Source organism: Impatiens glandulifera, chromosome 2 (assembly GCF_907164915.1).
Source record: "Impatiens glandulifera chromosome 2, dImpGla2.1, whole genome shotgun sequence".
NCBI classification, from domain to species: Eukaryota; Viridiplantae; Streptophyta; class Magnoliopsida; order Ericales; family Balsaminaceae; genus Impatiens; species Impatiens glandulifera.
This window is the reverse complement of record NC_061863.1, coordinates 6,141,569-6,160,880: the sequence shown is the minus strand read 5'-3', so window position 1 is coordinate 6,160,880 and position 19,312 is coordinate 6,141,569. Positions and strand designations below refer to the sequence as shown.

The window sequence follows — 19,312 nt, the reverse complement described above, 5'->3', positions numbered from 1 at the left end:
ATTCTTGCGTCGCCAGAAGCAGGGTGGGCGCAAGTTTTTACCACGCTTATTTAAGCGTCGGTACAAGCGTTGCCGAAAGACGAAAGTTTTAACAACGCTTATTTAAGCGTTGGCAAAATTAAAAAACGTCGCTAAAAGTCTATTTTATATTTAAACTATTTTTTTAAAATTTGTTTTTTTCTATTTTCATTTTAGATGTTATTTTTTTATCTCTACTATTATCACATTTGCCCTTCATCTCTCAAGTACCTGAGGAACATAACCCTAAACCTTTAGGGTGAACCTATATTCCAGCACATTATAACCTTAAAAACACTTCAGAAACTAATGAACTCTTTCATATTTTATATACCAAAAACTTCTTCTTTTTCTCCGATTTGGGATAAATGTCATATTAACACTTCAAAAACTAATGAACTCTCTCATATTATACTTTTAATTTAATTAAATTTAAATAATAATTAAATAAAAGACATATATTAATAATACTATAAAAATTTTAAAATAATGTTATATAAAAAATATTAATTAAATTTTAATGTTAACAAAATTTTAAGTCAAATTTAATTTTAAAAAAATTAAAAAATTAAAATATTTACAAAGTTTAAAAATAAAACATAAAAATTATTAAAATTTAGAATATTTAAATTATAAGGTTTTAACAAAGTTACAAAGTTGATATATAAAAAAAATAAAGGTGGTGGTATTAGATATAAAGATTGGTAAAAGTTTTTTCCTTTTAATTTTTACTCACGCTTAATATGGGTTGGCATATAAGGGTCGCTGAAAGTATGTTTTGTTGTGGTGGTCGAATGTGTACCCTAAGTCTCTCATCTCGTACAATATCTCAAGCCCTTTTTCATACTTTCCAGACTTAAAACAATATTTCATGTTATCTCATTTGGCTTATGACCCGATTCTCCAAGCTCATTTAAAATTCTTGATGCGGAATCTATCCTGTGTGACTTGCAAAGACCGTTACTAAGAATGTTGAAAGTAGGTAATTGTGGGACAAATCCACGACTTTGTAAATTCCTAAAGAAAATGAATACTTTGGTTGGGTAACCGCTGTTGAATAATCCGTTAATCATTGTATTAAAAGTTGTTGGACAAAGATTAAAAATGTCATCAAATACTTTGACGGCTTCCTTTGGATTTCCTGATTTGAAATAACAATGAATCAAGTTGTTGTAAGACCAAACATTTGGTCTGATATTTCTCGTGACCATTTCATCGAACAATTTAACAGTTGTCTCAAACAAGCTTTGAGTGGTCGCACAAGTCATCAATGTGGTATAGGTAAAGACATCTGGTACAATTCCAACATTTTTCATTCTAAAAATACCTAGGGTGAGCAAACGGGTAAACCCAACCCATATTCAATCCAAATTAAATTTACTCATCCCATAACTCAACACATAGTATTTATGAATATGGGTTGGTAACCCAAATTAATTTTTTATTTTTTCATTGAACATGTTTTTGACTCATTTAACACATTTTTATCCATTTAACACGTTTTTAACATGTTTAACAAAACATGTTTTTCACGTTTTTGACACATTTTGACACGTTTAACACGTTTTCGACACGTTTAACACGTTTTTGACACGTTTAACACATTTTTGACATGTTGAACAAGATTTTCATATTTTTGGCATGTTTAACACGTTTTTAACACATTTAATACGTTTTTGACACGTTTGACACATTTGACACATTTTTCACGATTATGGCACATTTAACACATTTTGACACGTTTTTCACGTTTTGACACATTTAACAAGTTTTGACACGTTTAATACGTTTTTTACGTTTTTGAAATGTTTAACACGTTTTTAACATGTTTAACACGATTTCACACGTTTTTCATACGTATTTCACGTTTTTGGCACGTTTAACACGTTTGACATGTTTAACATGTTTCCATGTTTTTGGCATATTTTGACACGTTTAACACGTTTTGACATTTTTAACACGTTTAATACGTTTTTCACATGTTTAATGTGCCAAAAACATGTAAACCTTGTAAAACATGCCAAAAATGTGTTAAACATGCCAAAAACGTGAAAATATATTAAACATGCCAAAAAATATTAAACGTGCCAAAAACGTGTTAAAATTTGTCAGAACATGTTAAACGTGTAAAAATATGTTAAACATGTCAAAAATATGTGGAATGTGCAAAAACGTGTTAAACGTGTTAAAATGTCAAAACGTGTTAAACGTGTTAAAATGTCAAAAACATGTTAAACGTGCTAAAAACATGAAAAACATGCCAAAAATGTAAAAAAAACGTACCAAAACGTGTTAAATGTGTTAAAAATGTGTTAAATGAGCCAAAAACATGTTAAACGTGTTCAACATGTCAAAAACGTGTTAAACATGCCAATAATATGAAAAACGTGTAAACGTGTGAAAATATGTAAGGTTGTGAAAACGTGTTAAACATGTCAAAAATGTGTTAAACATGACCAAAAACATGTTAAACGTGTGAAAATGTGTTAAATATATCAAAAACGTGTTAAACGTGTTAGAATGTCAAAAACATGTTAAATGTGCCAAAAACATTAAAACCGTGTTAAACTTGTTAAAAACGTGTTAAACATGCCAAAATGTATTAAACGTGCAAAAAACGTGAAGAAAGTGTTAAACTTGTCAAAAACGTGTTAAACGTGTTAAACGTATTAAACTTGTCAAAAACTAGTTAAAAGTGAAAAATATGTTAAATGTGTTATTAGTGTGAAAACCTATTAAACGTGTTAACATGTCAAAAACGTGTTAAACAATGCAAAAAAGCGTGAAAACATGTTAAACGTGTGAAAAGCGTGTTGTGTGTGTGAAAAACGTGTTAAACATGTCAAAATCGTGTTCGACTTGAAGTTGGAAGATAATAAGTTTATATTGAATTAATAATAGAGAATTAAATTAAATCTATATATATAATGATGCTTAATTTTGAAAGTCTCTGAATTGTCGTGTCGAGAACTGTGGTTCATGTGGATATATATGTGAGAGTAAATGGATACTTTGGTCAAATTTTGAGTTGACCCGCCCATAAACATAAAACGGTTAAAAATAAAATAAAAAATGTTATAGATATGTTTCAAACTCGCAACCTAACAAAACAAGTCTAACTCTTTAACCAACTAGGCTAATAACACATTATATTTTAAATTCAACACCAAATTTGATGAACGCGGAACATTTTTTAACTAAATTAAGCATCATATATATATATAATGATGCTTAATTTTGAAAGTGTCGGGATTGCCGGGTCGACAAACTAGGGTATTAGTAACAACTTTTTTTAGAACTGTTATTGATACCCTATTACGATCCAAGGTCTTTTAGGACTCGATTATCACTAAAATTTAATATAAATTATCTAGATGGAAAAGCAAAATAATCTCAAATGGGGGTCGATTAATCCTCATTAAGAGTGTAATGTCATTTATGCCCACATATTTTATGTCTTTATTCATTCCCCAAGAGTGTGCCTGAAAAATGAAGAGAATAATGTATAAATTTCTATCTGGATCTTTTAACTCAATGTTTTGTCATCAAATTAGTTGAGATAAGGTTAAATGTTTTACAAATCAAGGAGGTCAGAATATTCGAGATCTTAATTATTTTAATTAGTCTCTTCTATCAAAATAGTGTAGTAGATTTGAAACGAAGCCGAATAATATTTAGGCATTGACGGACAGATTTAAGTATGGTCAAAATTGGTATAGTTGGTTCATAATAATATATAATTATCAAACCGGATGTAGCATTGGAAGAAAATTTATTCTATGTCGAAATATTTTCGTGAGCAATCTATATTCATTGGGGGAGATTGTTTTTAATAAGTTTTTTGGACGGCATTTGGTGTTTTGTCAAAAGTCTAGCTACGGCATATCATGAGCTTATTTTCATTGTTGTGTGTAGAAATTTCATAGTTAAAAACATGTTTAATCCTCGGTCTAGTGGTTTCGATAGACGAATTAGATATAAAAGTAGATTAAATATTATGGAGTGTTTGTCCCATAATAGTGTTTTTACTTTTAGTAGGATGCAATCAAGTGTCCACGTCTAAACATGATGTTATGCACTAACAAGACAGGGATAATTTTCATGTGAGACATTGTTATAATTTTTTCGTTAAGGTGATTCCATGTAATTTTTGTTGGGAGAAACTTTGGGAGTTAAAGATTTCATCAAAGATATTGTTCTTCGAATGAAGTGTTATTCACCGTATAATCCTTATTATTGATATGTGCATTAAAAAAAATGTTGTATTATTGTTGGTCGCATGTGTCACGAGAAAGTTGAAACGACAACTCACTTCTTTTGTATTGTCGATGGGTGACTAGTATCTAGAGATTTTTGTGAAGTATTATTGAGATTCATTGAGTAATGTTCGAGTCTTTAGGTAGTTGCTGGAAAGTTTGGATTATTGCAACTGATATGACATGCCTAAATATTTGTGTTACTATCCAAATTATTTTTTGGTAGACTATCTGGTTGAAGAAAAATTATCAAACTTTCAATGATCGTAGTTGTCTGATGCATATCATTCATAATGTTATTATTATGACGTTTTCTAATATTCGTTTCAGAAAGCCCGTAGAGTTTGTCGGAGAGTTAATCGTTCTTCTCGAGAATTTACGAGCTCGATAACTTATTAAGAATTTTTTTCTTTCTTTTTTTATGTAATATTTTATCGTTATATTTAAACGATTTTTTATCATTTTTAATATACATAAATTATTTTTAAAAAGTAATAATAATTATCTCTTATCAATAAAACAAAAAAAATATATGTATATTATAATTTAAAACATGATTCATGAACTAAGACAATTCATTATTCAAAATAAAAGTTCTTATACAAAAGTAAATACAAATAAATTTTAACTTTAGCTATTTTTATATTAAAAAAAGTAGATTCCAAAGTTAATAAATATTGTAGCAAAATAATAGTTTTGAACTAGACTCATATAAAAGGAAAACATGGGTTTCAGCTTAATTTATGAATACCTTTCAAATAATGATATATTATGTCAAGCTAATATATAATTTGAGGAAGGAGGAAATATATGACAAGAAAAGAAAGTATTGGAAAATGACGTGCCATTTTTTAATTAATTGATAATTAATTTAATATTTGATAAAATTATCAGACTTTTAACGAATTTAAAATATGCCACATTATTTCTCTACACTTTCTTATCAAATATATATATATATATATATATATTTCAATTTATATATGTGATGTTAGCCTTTGGTTCAAAACAACTTTTCAATGTCTCATAAGTTCATAATATATCAAAGTTAATTCCAATGAAATTGTTTTCTCTCCTAAATAAATACAAGACAAGTGAGATATAATAATTATATTTTTACTAATAATTTAATATGATTACAAAATTATAATAAACCTGGAATAAATGGAATACCAGTAGAGGGTATCCACTCATTCCCCTGAATGAAGTTATTAACGGTAAATCGTAACACTTGGTTTGGCTTAGTAAACACTTTGTATCCCGGCCATTTAACTCTACCTGTAGTGTTAGCACCAGGACCTCGGTTTTTATATTCTGCGTAAAATAATTTATCGAGATTTGTCTCTTTGATATTAAGCCATCCCTTAGGATCAATAAAATCATCTATAAAACTTTGCATCACAACAACCCTGGAATATAACTGCCATGGTCTCCCCAAGTATGTATTAAAGGATGATGATCTACGATGATGATCATATGTTATTGTGCAATTATGTAGTATTGTTCCTCCTTTGTCATTAGGACCTTCCCTTCCTTGAGCCGTTATTATAGTCCCTCCCCTATTAAGCGCAATAATAAAACAATTCTGAAAAACGACTGCAGCATTCCCAAATATGAAATCGGTTTTCCCATAGATTACACAATCTCTATAGAATTGTCTTCCATGTTTAGTGTATAGAGTGTCTTGATATCCATGAAAACTGCACTTATAAAAGGCAGATTGAACTTTACTTTTAAGGGCAACAGCTTGGTACCCTAGACCGGCTGTATTTTTGAAGGATATTCCCTTTGCAATGAAACCAACTCCAAAAATTGCTTTTAAGAAACAATAAAACAAAAATGAATTAGTTTGCGAATAAAATTATTACAAATATTTGATTAAATTTCTTTAGTGGCTTACCAACTGTTGCTGTGTGATCCATTTGAAGACCACTAGCACTGCTTCTGTTTCCAGATATAACGGTTTTGTACATACCATCCCCGATGAAAGCTATATTTGTCTTCTCGATTTCAATTATAATATATTCAAAGTAAACTCCCTTCTTTATCATAATATAAATGGGTGTTTTACTATAGTTTGGAGCTGCAGCAACAGCTTCTCCAATAGTGTAGAAATCTCCAGTCCCATCTTTTGCAACATAGATTTTGCTTCTACTTGTATGAGTTGTAGCCCAACAAGTAACAAAAAACACTGAAAGAAAATAACAAACATGTTTTATAGATTGTTCATGAATTTTGAATTATAAAATATTTGAAATCCATTAAGATAGTTCAACTGATAAGAGTCGTGTCTAATAGATCAACAATTTCCATTAAAAACGTCATAAGTTGAAATAAGCATGACTGTAGAATCATGTTAGTTTTTAATTAAAATAAAAAAAAAATTATAAACCATATGAATTTGGCTTACCTTGTACAAATATTAGTAGCAACAATGTCTTGAACATTGATCCTCCTGTCATCTTTTTTAGCACATTATTGGTGTTCTTTTATTTCTTTTATAAATGAAGTGTCTTTTACTAATTACAAGGTGTCTTAAATAAGTAGAGAAAATAAGTTAAATAGTTACAAATCAATAAAATCTTTAATTGATTCTTTAAACATAATGCTAATTAAGATAAATTGGTAAACTCTAAAATGAGTTGACTAAACTCTCTGACTATTTTAAATGAGTTAACTAAACTAGTCTTGACTATTTTAAATAAATAGTTCTACATTCCAAAAAAAAACTATTTATTAGTGACATTTTCAATCAAATTATTAAAATATTGAATTTATGCTTAAAATATCATTACTCTTTCATAATATAGTAATATATTAAGATTTTACAAATTTTATAGAAATAAAATTAATTTATATTTACAAAGTAAATAAAATTATTCTATACTGGATTTTGTATCCATATCTTATACTTTATATATTTTTATGCATGCAATTTGTTTGTCAATTTTAATATTTGCCTCATTTAAGGACATTTCAATTGTTAATATATATAGCAATATATATTATAAATGCTATTATATTAACACAATGTTATTAAAATTAGTAGATATATTTGTATAATATCATTCCAAAATTAATTTTTATATACATAATTTAATGTATTTTGATGCTCTTATTATCAAAATCTTATTGAATTATGCACCATAATATTTTGTAAATAAAATTAATTTTTTTTAGTATTATTTATAAAATATATTTAATAGAAGTAACGTAATGATATTTTAGTTGATAAATTAAGTGATTTTGATAGTTAAAATGATAATAATATATTGAAATGAGAATTAAAAAAAAAAAGTAATAATAATAAAAACACCAAAGATCAAATAAGCTCTTGACATTTTTTCATAAATATTTTGACAAAAGAAAATTGCCCAAATTCTGCATGGCTCTTTTTCTTTGACATGTATATTTATTGTAAGCAACATTTAATTTCAAAATTTGACTTTCGAGCCAGGTTGCTTCCCTAGGTGTGTGCGAAAATTTGTTTAGTTCATAAAGTTCGAGTTTGAGCTTAAATGAAAGTAAAAGTAATGACTTAGTGAAATTATGCTAACTTTTTATATTAAAATAAAATCTTTGGTTAAGTGTAAGAGCAATAAATATTGATTATGTTAATTAATTCTTTTCTTTTTTAGATTTTAATCCTAAAGAATGGAGTATAATCAAATTGTGAATGCAATGAAAAGTTCAAAGGTAAAATTATTTTCTTTTTAATTAAATGTGTCATTGCTAGTGAAGTTTACAAAGTGTGGAAAGAGAAAAATGCAAATTATTTGGGAAGAAAATTAGAAATGTGATAAATATTTGAAAAAATATCAAGAAATTATTATACAAAGTAAAATTAGAAGAAAGTAACATTTACAAAGAGATAAACAATAAAATATATGAGAAACAATTATCTTGCATGTATTAGAATATTGATTAAGAAAAGATATTGATGAAAGTATTTTATTTTTTAATTGGACTATATTTGATGGTTTGTTCCATTTTGTAAAATGGGATTTATTTAATGTGTTTTGAAAAAAGAAAATTAATGAACAAAATTGATTTTTGTTGGGAGGATTCAAAACAAGTTATGAATTTGACATCTTCTTGACCAATGAATCGATGTATACCTTATCTATGGAAAAGTTTTGCGAGGATTTTGCCCTTCCACTTTTATTTTCTTTTTTTTTTCGTTAAAGTTTACTTCTTCGTAAAGCTCTTAGATGTGTTTTTCTTTTTAAAATTATTATAACTTATATTTTTTAGTCAAGTTTGAATTAAGAATGATGTATTAAAATTAAACAATAGTTCTTATTTTTATCCACATCCTCCTCCATACACATTTCTTTCTTCAAGTCTACACACAACATTTAAAGGCTACGATGATCATAAGAGATTTCTAATATTCAAATTTCTGAAAATGATTTTTTAGTACATTCACGAACACATTTAGTTTTTCAAACATATGGTAGAACAAACCAAAAATAAGTTGAAAGAATTCAGGAATACAATTAGGATCGATCCTAATTGTTCAAGTATTGGTAAACAAATTTGGGGTGATTCTTGTGAAAATGACCATAAATAAATATGACAAGATGTTGGAGGAAACTTCTTCCTTATTCTAGAAAGGTTGGTAAATATAGCCGAAGAAGATAATGAGAAGTTTCTCATGAATAAATTGCAAATTCGGAAGATGTATTCTGGCCTCTATTTGAAGAACATTATCATTTATAGATGAGAATAGGTTTCAATTGCAAGTAAACAAATAATCTAAATATTCAAAGTTTACTTCTTCCTTATTGGTAATTGTTATTTAATGTAGTAAGCTAAGTTAGAATGACTCCGCAATCATGATTTCCATCTTGTTTAACGTTGACTACAAAAAAAAATGGTCCAATAACTAATACATTTTTTTAGAACATGTAACTTAAATTATAACATAAATTCTAAATAGTGGAAATATTGTAACATTTTTTACATTAATTGATTGTTGATAAAAAAAAAAATTAAAAGCTTCAAATAAATTGTTGTTAAACAAGTCACTAAAGAGGGAATAATGTTTTATTAATTAAAATGGTACAATTTTTTATAACGTTCTAAATGTGAATCGATCTGTGACATTTAATTTTTTAAGAACCACTTTTGTCATTTAAAATACTTTATTGATTTTTAAATATTTTCGACTTCTATTATTAATTTAAATAAATGCATTTATATCAAATTTTAAAATAAATATCTACGATAAATTCTAAAATTATTCCTTTGAATTCGGTGATACAGATACATATACATCAACTTGCTGTTACAATGCTGAATCGTTAATAAATAAGGTACACTTAGAATTTCACTTAAACTGTATTTGATAAAACTTAAAATTACGATCCGAATAATATTGAATACTGAATTTTAAGTACTTAATGACTTAAATATCAAGAGATAAAAAATTAAATTAACAAACAAGAATATCAGAAATTTAAATTATTCAATATTTCAGTTAGTTTAATAATATCTAAAACTAATATCTGAACAAATTCAACTATTATACCCTTATATTACTCATATTAGTTAATAAACTTAATATAATATATTGAAATATATAATTTAATATATTAAATAAATATATATATATATATATTATGTTTTATTTAACTAGTATATATTAAATTATAATTTGTTAACGTAATATATGTATATAAGAGATAATAAAAAATATATATTTATCTAGAATAAGTAAGAAGTTTGTTTACTAATGAGAAAAATTGAAAAATTAATACAATTTTATAGTTATATATATAAATAAATATGAGAGATAATATATATATATTTTTATTTTTTTTATTTTATAAATAATTTAGATATAATTATATTTTTATTTGATAATGTTTGAAAATATACTCTCTTAAAAAATAATTAAATGAATTATGATAAAAAAAAAAAAAAGAGAGAAAAAAATAGAGAAGTAATAAGAATTTATAATAAATAACAGTAATTTTATTAAATTTAAAAGAATATATTGGTTTTTGATGATTTTATTTTAAAGTAGTGTGTTAAACTTTTTTCCTCTTTTAAAATAAACTTCATATTTGAGCTTATTATTTTTAACGTGTTTTTACTTAAAGTTTATAGTAATAAATGATCATAAATATATAAATATGTGTTATCACACCTAATGGTTTTAAATAAGTCATTAATATATTCAATTAATAGATAAGTCAAGTTATCAAACACAACCTTAGTCTTTATTAAAAATTGTCATTGGAGTCTAACCATGAATTTCACTATTAATAGTGAGCAATAATAAAATAATTAATTAAAACAATTTAATTAATCAACATTCAAATAAACAATCATAATAATTAATTTAATTTCATTGAAGAACTTGTATGCTTTTTTTTTATGGAATTAGAGACTTTGAAAGTGTCGACCCTTTTGTGATGTGTCCATACTTTGCACCTGCCATGAACTTAATCAATGCCACAAATTATTTTTCAAACATTTAAGTTTAACTTTTTTTCATCTAAGTTTAGACTATTGTCAATAAATTTTCAAAACCTAAAATTGATCAATAAACCATGTAACACTAATTTAAAATTGATCAATAAACCATGTAACACTTCTAAATTAATGAATATTTGAAGTAAAGAAAGATAAAAGAAAACTACAAAAGTCATTACTAGAACTTTCACTAATTCAATTAAATTAAACATGTGTATAATTGATCAAAAGTTACCTATTAACTTGATTGAATGGGTTGACACCTTCACACTCATATACGTCCATGCCATCCGATTTCGTCGATTGAATTATCTTATAAACTTCATTCGCTTCGTTCATTAACCCTAAATCTCGAAGTCCATTAAAAACGGCTCTTTGAGCTGACAAAAGAATTTCTTCCCCGAATCCTACATAAGCTTGAAGTAACGTAGATGCTTTAGTATATCTTCTAAACTTACAGAGATGATGCACCAAAGAAGAAAACATATATGAATCTCTAAAGCCCCTTGAATTAAAGTCATCAACGCACCATTAAGATCTCCATTTTTAGCCAAAGCGTTTAGGTAACTATTGAAAGCCACAATGCTGAAATCTAAATCAATTTAACCCTTATCCAAAAGCTTCTTAGCCTTATCAAAATCACCCAAATTGAGAAATCCATCGATTATTATCGCATCGGTGTACAGCTTATCAGGTGCAAAACCGGCCTTCTCAAGGTATTTTTATAATTTATCAACTTTGTCAAATTTCCCTCCTTTAAATGAGAGATTAATCAACGTGTTGTAACACCTAAATCCAGATCAACCTCATTTCTTAACATCTCTTCAACATATTTATTAGCCTCGTTTAATCTACCAATCCTAACCAAAGCACCAATAATCGTGCAATATTCAAACGAGTCCACTACAACAAAAATGACTTTCGGCGACGTTTAAAAAGACTTCTGCCAACCTTTAAAAGCGTCGCCAAAAACATTACCGACACTTATTCTTGCGTCGCCAGAAGCAGGGTGGGCGCAAGTTTTTACCACGCTTATTTAAGCGTCGGTACAAGCGTTGCCGAAAGACGAAAGTTTTAACAACGCTTATTTAAGCGTTGGCAAAATTAAAAAACGTCGCTAAAAGTCTATTTTATATTTAAACTATTTTTTTAAAATTTGTTTTTTTCTATTTTCATTTTAGATGTTATTTTTTTATCTCTACTATTATCACATTTGCCCTTCATCTCTCAAGTACCTGAGGAACATAACCCTAAACCTTTAGGGTGAACCTATATTCCAGTACATTATAACCTTAAAAACACTTCAGAAACTAATGAACTCTTTCATATTTTATATACCAAAAACTTCTTCTTTTTCTCCGATTTGGGATAAATGTCATATTAACATTTCAAAAACTAATGAACTCTCTCATATTATACTTTTAATTTAATTAAATTTAAATAATAATTAAATAAAAGACATATATTAATAATACTATAAAAATTTTAAAATAATGTTATATAAAAAATATTAATTAAATTTTAATGTTAACAAAATTTTAAGTCAAATTTAATTTTAAAAAAATTAAAAAATTAAAATATTTACAAAGTTTAAAAATAAAACATAAAAATTATTAAAATTTAGAATATTTAAATTATAAGGTTTTAACAAAGTTACAAAGTTGATATATAAAAAAAATAAAGGTGGTGGTATTAGATATAAAGATTGGTAAAAGTTTTTTCCTTTTAATTTTTACTCACGCTTAATATGGGTTGGCATATAAGGGTCGCTGAAAGTATGTTTTGTTGTGGTGGTCGAATGTGTACCCTAAGTCTCTCATCTCGTACAATATCTCAAGCCCTTTTTCATACTTTCCAGACTTAAAACAATATTTCATGTTATCTCATTTGGCTTATGACCCGATTCTCCAAGCTCATTTAAAATTCTTGATGCGGAATCTATCCTGTGTGACTTGCAAAGACCGTTACTAAGAATGTTGAAAGTAGGTAATTGTGGGACAAATCCACGACTTTGTAAATTCCTAAAGAAAATGAATACTTTGGTTGGGTAACCGCTGTTGAATAATCCGTTAATCATTGTATTAAAAGTTGTTGGACAAAGATTAAAAATGTCATCAAATACTTTGACGGCTTCCTTTGGATTTCCTGATTTGAAATAACAATGAATCAAGTTGTTGTAAGACCAAACATTTGGTCTGATATTTCTCGTGACCATTTCATCGAACAATTTAACAGTTGTCTCAAACAAGCTTTGAGTGGTCGCACAAGTCATCAATGTGGTATAGGTAAAGACATCTGGTACAATTCCAACATTTTTCATTCTAAAAATAACTAGGGTGAGCAAACGGGTAAACCCAACCCATATTCAATCCAAATTAAATTTACTCATCCCATAACTCAACACATAGTATTTATGAATATGGGTTGGTAACCCAAATTAATTTTTTATTTTTTCATTGAACATGTTTTTGACTCATTTAACACATTTTTATCCATTTAACACGTTTTTAACATGTTTAACAAAACATGTTTTTCACGTTTTTGACACATTTTGACACGTTTAACACGTTTTCGACACGTTTAACACGTTTTTGACACGTTTAACACATTTTTGACATGTTGAACAAGATTTTCATATTTTTGGCATGTTTAACACGTTTTTAACACATTTAATACGTTTTTGACACGTTTGACACATTTGACACATTTTTCACGATTATGGCACATTTAACACATTTTGACACGTTTTTCACGTTTTGACACATTTAACAAGTTTTGACACGTTTAATACGTTTTTTACGTTTTTGAAATGTTTAACACGTTTTTAACATGTTTAACACGATTTCACACGTTTTTCATACGTATTTCACGTTTTTGGCACGTTTAACACGTTTTGACATGTTTAACATGTTTCCATGTTTTTGGCATATTTTGACACGTTTAACACGTTTTGACATTTTTAACACGTTTAATACGTTTTTCACATGTTTAATGTGCCAAAAACATGTAAACCTTGTAAAACATGCCAAAAATGTGTTAAACATGCCAAAAACGTGAAAATATATTAAACATGCCAAAAAATATTAAACGTGCCAAAAACGTGTTAAAATTTGTCAGAACATGTTAAACGTGTAAAAATATGTTAAACATGTCAAAAATATGTGGAATGTGCAAAAACGTGTTAAAATGTCAAAACGTGTTAAACGTGTTAAAATGTCAAAAACATGTTAAACGTGCTAAAAACATGAAAAACATGCCAAAAATGTAAAAAAACGTACCAAAACGTGTTAAATATGTTAAAAATGTGTTAAATGAGCCAAAAACATGTTAAACGTGTTCAACATGTCAAAAACGTGTTAAACATGCCAATAATATGAAAAACGTGTAAACGTGTGAAAATATGTAAGGTTGTGAAAACGTGTTAAACATGTCAAAAATGTGTTAAACATGACCAAAAACATGTTAAACGTGTGAAAATGTGTTAAATATATCAAAAACGTGTTAAACGTGTTAGAATGTCAAAAACATGTTAAATGTGCCAAAAACATTAAAACCGTGTTAAACTTGTTAAAAACGTGTTAAACATGCCAAAATGTATTAAACGTGCAAAAAACGTGAAGAAAGTGTTAAACTTGTCAAAAACGTGTTAAACGTGTTAAACGTATTAAACTTGTCAAAAACTAGTTAAAAGTGAAAAATATGTTAAATGTGTTATTAGTGTGAAAACGTATTAAACGTGTTAACATGTCAAAAACGTGTTAAACAATGCAAAAAAGCGTGAAAACATGTTAAACGTGTGAAAAACGTGTTGTGTGTGTGAAAAACGTGTTAAACATGTCAAAATCGTGTTCGACTTGAAGTTGGAAGATAATAAGTTTATATTGAATTAATAATAGAGAATTAAATTAAATCTATATATATAATGATGCTTAATTTTGAAAGTCTCTGAATTGTCGTGTCGAGAACTGTGGTTCATGTGGATATATATGTGAGAGTAAATGGATACTTTGGTCAAATTTTGAGTTGACCCGCCCATAAACATAAAACGGTTAAAAATAAAATAAAAAATGTTATAGATATGTTTCAAACTCGCAACCTAACAAAACAAGTAACTCTTTAACCAACTAGGCTAATAACACATTATATTTTAAATTCAACACCAAATTTGATGAACGCGGAACATTTTTTAACTAAATTAAGCATCATATATATATATAATGATGCTTAATTTTGAAAGTGTCGGGATTGCCGGGTCGACAAACTAGGGTATTAGTAACAACTTTTTTTAGAACTGTTATTGATACCCTATTACGATCCAAGGTCTTTTAGGACTCGATTATCACTAAAATTTAATATAAATTATCTAGATGGAAAAGCAAAATAATCTCAAATGGGGGTCGATTAATCCTCATTAAGAGTGTAATGTCATTTATGCCCACATATTTTATGTCTTTATTCATTCCCCCAAGAGTGTGCCTGAAAAATGAAGAGAATAATGTATAAATTTCTATCTGGATCTTTTAACTCAATGTTTTGTCATCAAATTAGTTGAGATAAGGTTAAATGTTTTACAAATCAAGGAGGTCAGAATATTCGAAATCTTAATTATTTTAATTAGTCTCTTCTATCAAAATGGTGTAGTAGATTTGAAACGAAGCCGAATAATATTTAGGCATTGACGGACAGATTTAAGTATGGTCAAAATTGGTATAGTTGGTTCATAATAATATATAATTATCAAACCGGATGTAGCATTGGAAGAAAAATTATTCTATGTCGAAATATTTTCGTGAGCAATCTATATTCATTGGGGGAGATTGTTTTTAATAAGTTTTTTGGACGGCATTTGGTGTTTTGTCAAAAGTCTAGCTACGGCATATCATGAGCTTGTTTTCATTGTTGTATGTAGAAATGTCATAGTTAAAAACATGTTTAATCCTCGGTCTAGTGGTTTCGATAGACGAATTAGATATAAAAGTAGATTAAATATTATGGAGTGTTTGTCCCATAATAGTGTTTTTACTTTTAGTAGGATGCAATCAAGTGTCCACGTCTAAACATGATGTTATGCACTAACAAGACAGGGATAATTTTCATGTGAGACATTGTTATAATTTTTTCGTTAAGGTGATTCCATGTAATTTTTGTTGGGAGAAACTTTGGGAGTTAAAGATTTCATCAAAGATATTGTTCTTCGAATGAAGTGTTATTCACCGTAAAATCCTTATTATTGATATGTGCATTAAAAAAATGTTGTATTATTGTTGGTCGCATGTGTCACGAGAAAGTTGAAACAACAACTCACTTCTTTTGTATTGTCGATGGGTGACTAGTATCTAGAGATTTTTGTGAAGTATTATTGAGATTCATTGAGTAATGTTCGAGTCTTTAGGTAGTTGCTGGAAAGTTTGGATTATTGCAACTGATATGACATGCCTAAATATTTGTGTTACTATCCAAATTATTTTTTGGTAGACTATCTGGTTGAAGAAAAATTATCAAACTTTCAATGATCGTAGTTGTCTGATGCATATCATTCATAATGTTATTATTATGACGTTTTCTAATATTCGTTTCAGAAAGCCGGTAGAGTTTGTCGGAGAGTTAATCGTTCTTCTCGAGAATTTACGAGCTCGATAACTTATTAAGAATTTTTTTCTTTCTTTTTTTATGTAATATTTTATCGTTATATTTAAACGATTTTTTATCATTTTTAATATACATAAATTATTTTTAAAAAGTAATAATAATTATCTCTTATCAATAAAACAAAAAAAATATATGTATATTATAATTTAAAACATGATTCATGAACTAAGACAATTCATTATTCAAAATAAAAGTTCTTATACAAAAGTAAATACAAATAAATTTTAACTTTAGCTATTTTTATATTAAAAAAAGTAGATTCCAAAGTTAATAAATATTGTAGCAAAATAATAGTTTTGAACTAGACTCATATAAAAGGAAAACATGGGTTTCAGCTTAATTTATGAATACCTTTCAAATAATGATATATTATGTCAAGCTAATATATAATTTGAGGAAGGAGGAAAATATATGACAAGAAAAGAAAGTATTGGAAAATGACGTGCCATTTTTTAATTAATTGATAATTAATTTAATATTTGATAAAATTATCAGACTTTTAACGAATTTAAAATATGCCACATTATTTCTCTACACTTTCTTATCAAATATATATATATATATATATATATATATATTTCAATTTATATATGTGATGTTAGCCTTTGGTTCAAAACAACTTTTCAATGTCTCATAAGTTCATAATATATCAAAGTTAATTCCAATGAAATTGTTTTCTCTCCTAAATAAATACAAGACAAGTGAGATATAATAATTATATTTTTACTAATAATTTAATATGATTACAAAATTATAATAAACCTGGAATAAATGGAATACCAGTAGAGGGTATCCACTCATTCCCCTGAATGAAGTTATTAACGGTAAATCGTAACACTTGGTTTGGCTTAGTAAACACTTTGTATCCCGGCCATTTAACTCTACCTGTAGTGTTAGCACCAGGACCTCGGTTTTTATATTCTGCGTAAAATAATTTATCGAGATTTGTCTCTTTGATATTAAGCCATCCCTTAGGATCAATAAAATCATCTATAAAACTTTGCATCACAACAACCCTGGAATATAACTGCCATGGTCTCCCCAAGTATGTATTAAAGGATGATGATCTACGATGATGATCATATGTTATTGTGCAATTATGTAGTATTGTTCCTCCTTTGTCATTAGGACCTTCCCTTCCTTGAGCCGTTATTATAGTCCCTCCCCTATTAAGCGCAATAATAAAACAATTCTGAAAAACGACTGCAGCATTCCCAAATATGAAATCGGTTTTCCCATAGATTACACAATCTCTATAGAATTGTCTTCCATGTTTAGTGTATAGAGTGTCTTGATATCCATGAAAACTGCACTTATAAAAGGCAGATTGAACTTTACTTTTAAGGGCAACAGCTTGGTACCCTAGACCGGCTGTATTTTTGAAGGATATTCCCTTTGCAATGAAACCAACTCCAAAAATTGCTTTTAAGAAACAATAAAACAAAAATGAATTAGTTTGCGAATAAAATTATTACAAATATTTGATTAAATTTCTTTAGTGGCTTACCAACTGTTGCTGTGTGATCCATTTGAAGACCACTAGCACTGCTTCTGTTTCCAGATATAACGGTTTTGTACATACCATCCCCGATGAAAGCTATATTTGTCTTCTCGATTTCAATTATAATATATTCAAAGTAAACTCCCTTCTTTATCATAATATAAATGGGTGTTTTACTATAGTTTGGAGCTGCAGCAACAGCTTCTCCAATAGTGTAGAAATCTCCAGTCCCATCTTTTGCAACATAGATTTTGCTTCTACTTGTATGAGTTGTAGCCCAACAAGTAACAAAAAACACTGAAAGAAAATAACAAACATGTTTTATAGATTGTTCATGAATTTTGAATTATAAAATATTTGAAATCCATTAAGATAGTTCAACTGATAAGAGTCGTGTCTAATAGATCAACAATTTCCATTAAAAACGTCATAAGTTGAAATAAGCATGACTGTAGAATCATGTTAGTTTTTAATTAAAATAAAAAAAAAATTATAAACCATATGAATTTGGCTTACCTTGTACAAATATTAGTAGCAACAATGTCTTGAACATTGATCCTCCTGTCATCTTTTTTAGCACATTATTGGTGTTCTTTTATTTCTTTTATAAATGAAGTGTCTTTTACTAATTACAAGGTGTCTTAAATAAGTAGAGAAAATAAGTTAAATAGTAACAAATCAATAAAATCTTTAATTGATTCTTTAAACATAATGCTAATTAAGATAAATTGGTAAACTCTAAAATGAGTTGACTAAACTCTCTGACTATTTTAAATGAGTTAACTAAACTAGTCTTGACTATTTTAAATAAATAGTTCTACATTCCAAAAAAAAACTATTTATTAGTGACATTTTCAATCAAATTATTAAAATATTGAATTTATGCTTAAAATATCATTACTCTTTCATAATATAGTAATATATTAAGATTTTACAAATTTTATAGAAATAAAATTAATTTATATTTACAAAGTAAATAAAATTATTCTATACTGGATTTTGTATCCATATCTTATACTTTATATATTTTTATGCATGCAATTTGTTTGTCAATTTTAATATTTGCCTCATTTAAGGACATTTCAATTGTTAATATATATAGCAATATATATTATAAATGCTATTATATTAACACAATGTTATTAAAATTAGTAGATATATTTGTATAATATCATTCCAAAATTAATTTTTATATACATAATTTAATGTATTTTGATGCTCTTATTATCAAAATCTTATTGAATTATGCACCATAATATTTTGTAAATAAAATTACTTTTTTTTAGTATTATTTATAAAATATATTTAATAGAAGTAACGTAATGATATTTTAGTTGATAAATTAAGTGATTTTGATAGTTAAAATGATAATAATATATTGAAATGAGAATTAAAAAAAAAAGTA

General features: G+C 27.1%; 1 protein-coding gene across 1 annotated transcript in view; it reads right to left on the bottom strand.

Moving 5' to 3' along the window:
* Positions 1-18,475, bottom strand: part of LOC124924237 — a 28,561-nt gene extending 10,086 nt beyond the window's left edge. The window contains exons 1-5 of the mRNA XM_047464297.1: positions 18,424-18,475; positions 17,914-18,204; positions 17,169-17,828; positions 6,175-6,465; positions 5,430-6,089 (exon numbers count right to left, since the gene is read on the bottom strand). Of these exons, the coding sequence (XP_047320253.1) occupies positions 5,430-6,089; positions 6,175-6,465; positions 17,169-17,828; positions 17,914-18,204; positions 18,424-18,475 (1,954 nt within the window). The remainder of the gene's footprint in view (positions 1-5,429; positions 6,090-6,174; positions 6,466-17,168; positions 17,829-17,913; positions 18,205-18,423) is intronic.
* Between the last annotated feature and the right edge of the window lie 837 nt (positions 18,476-19,312).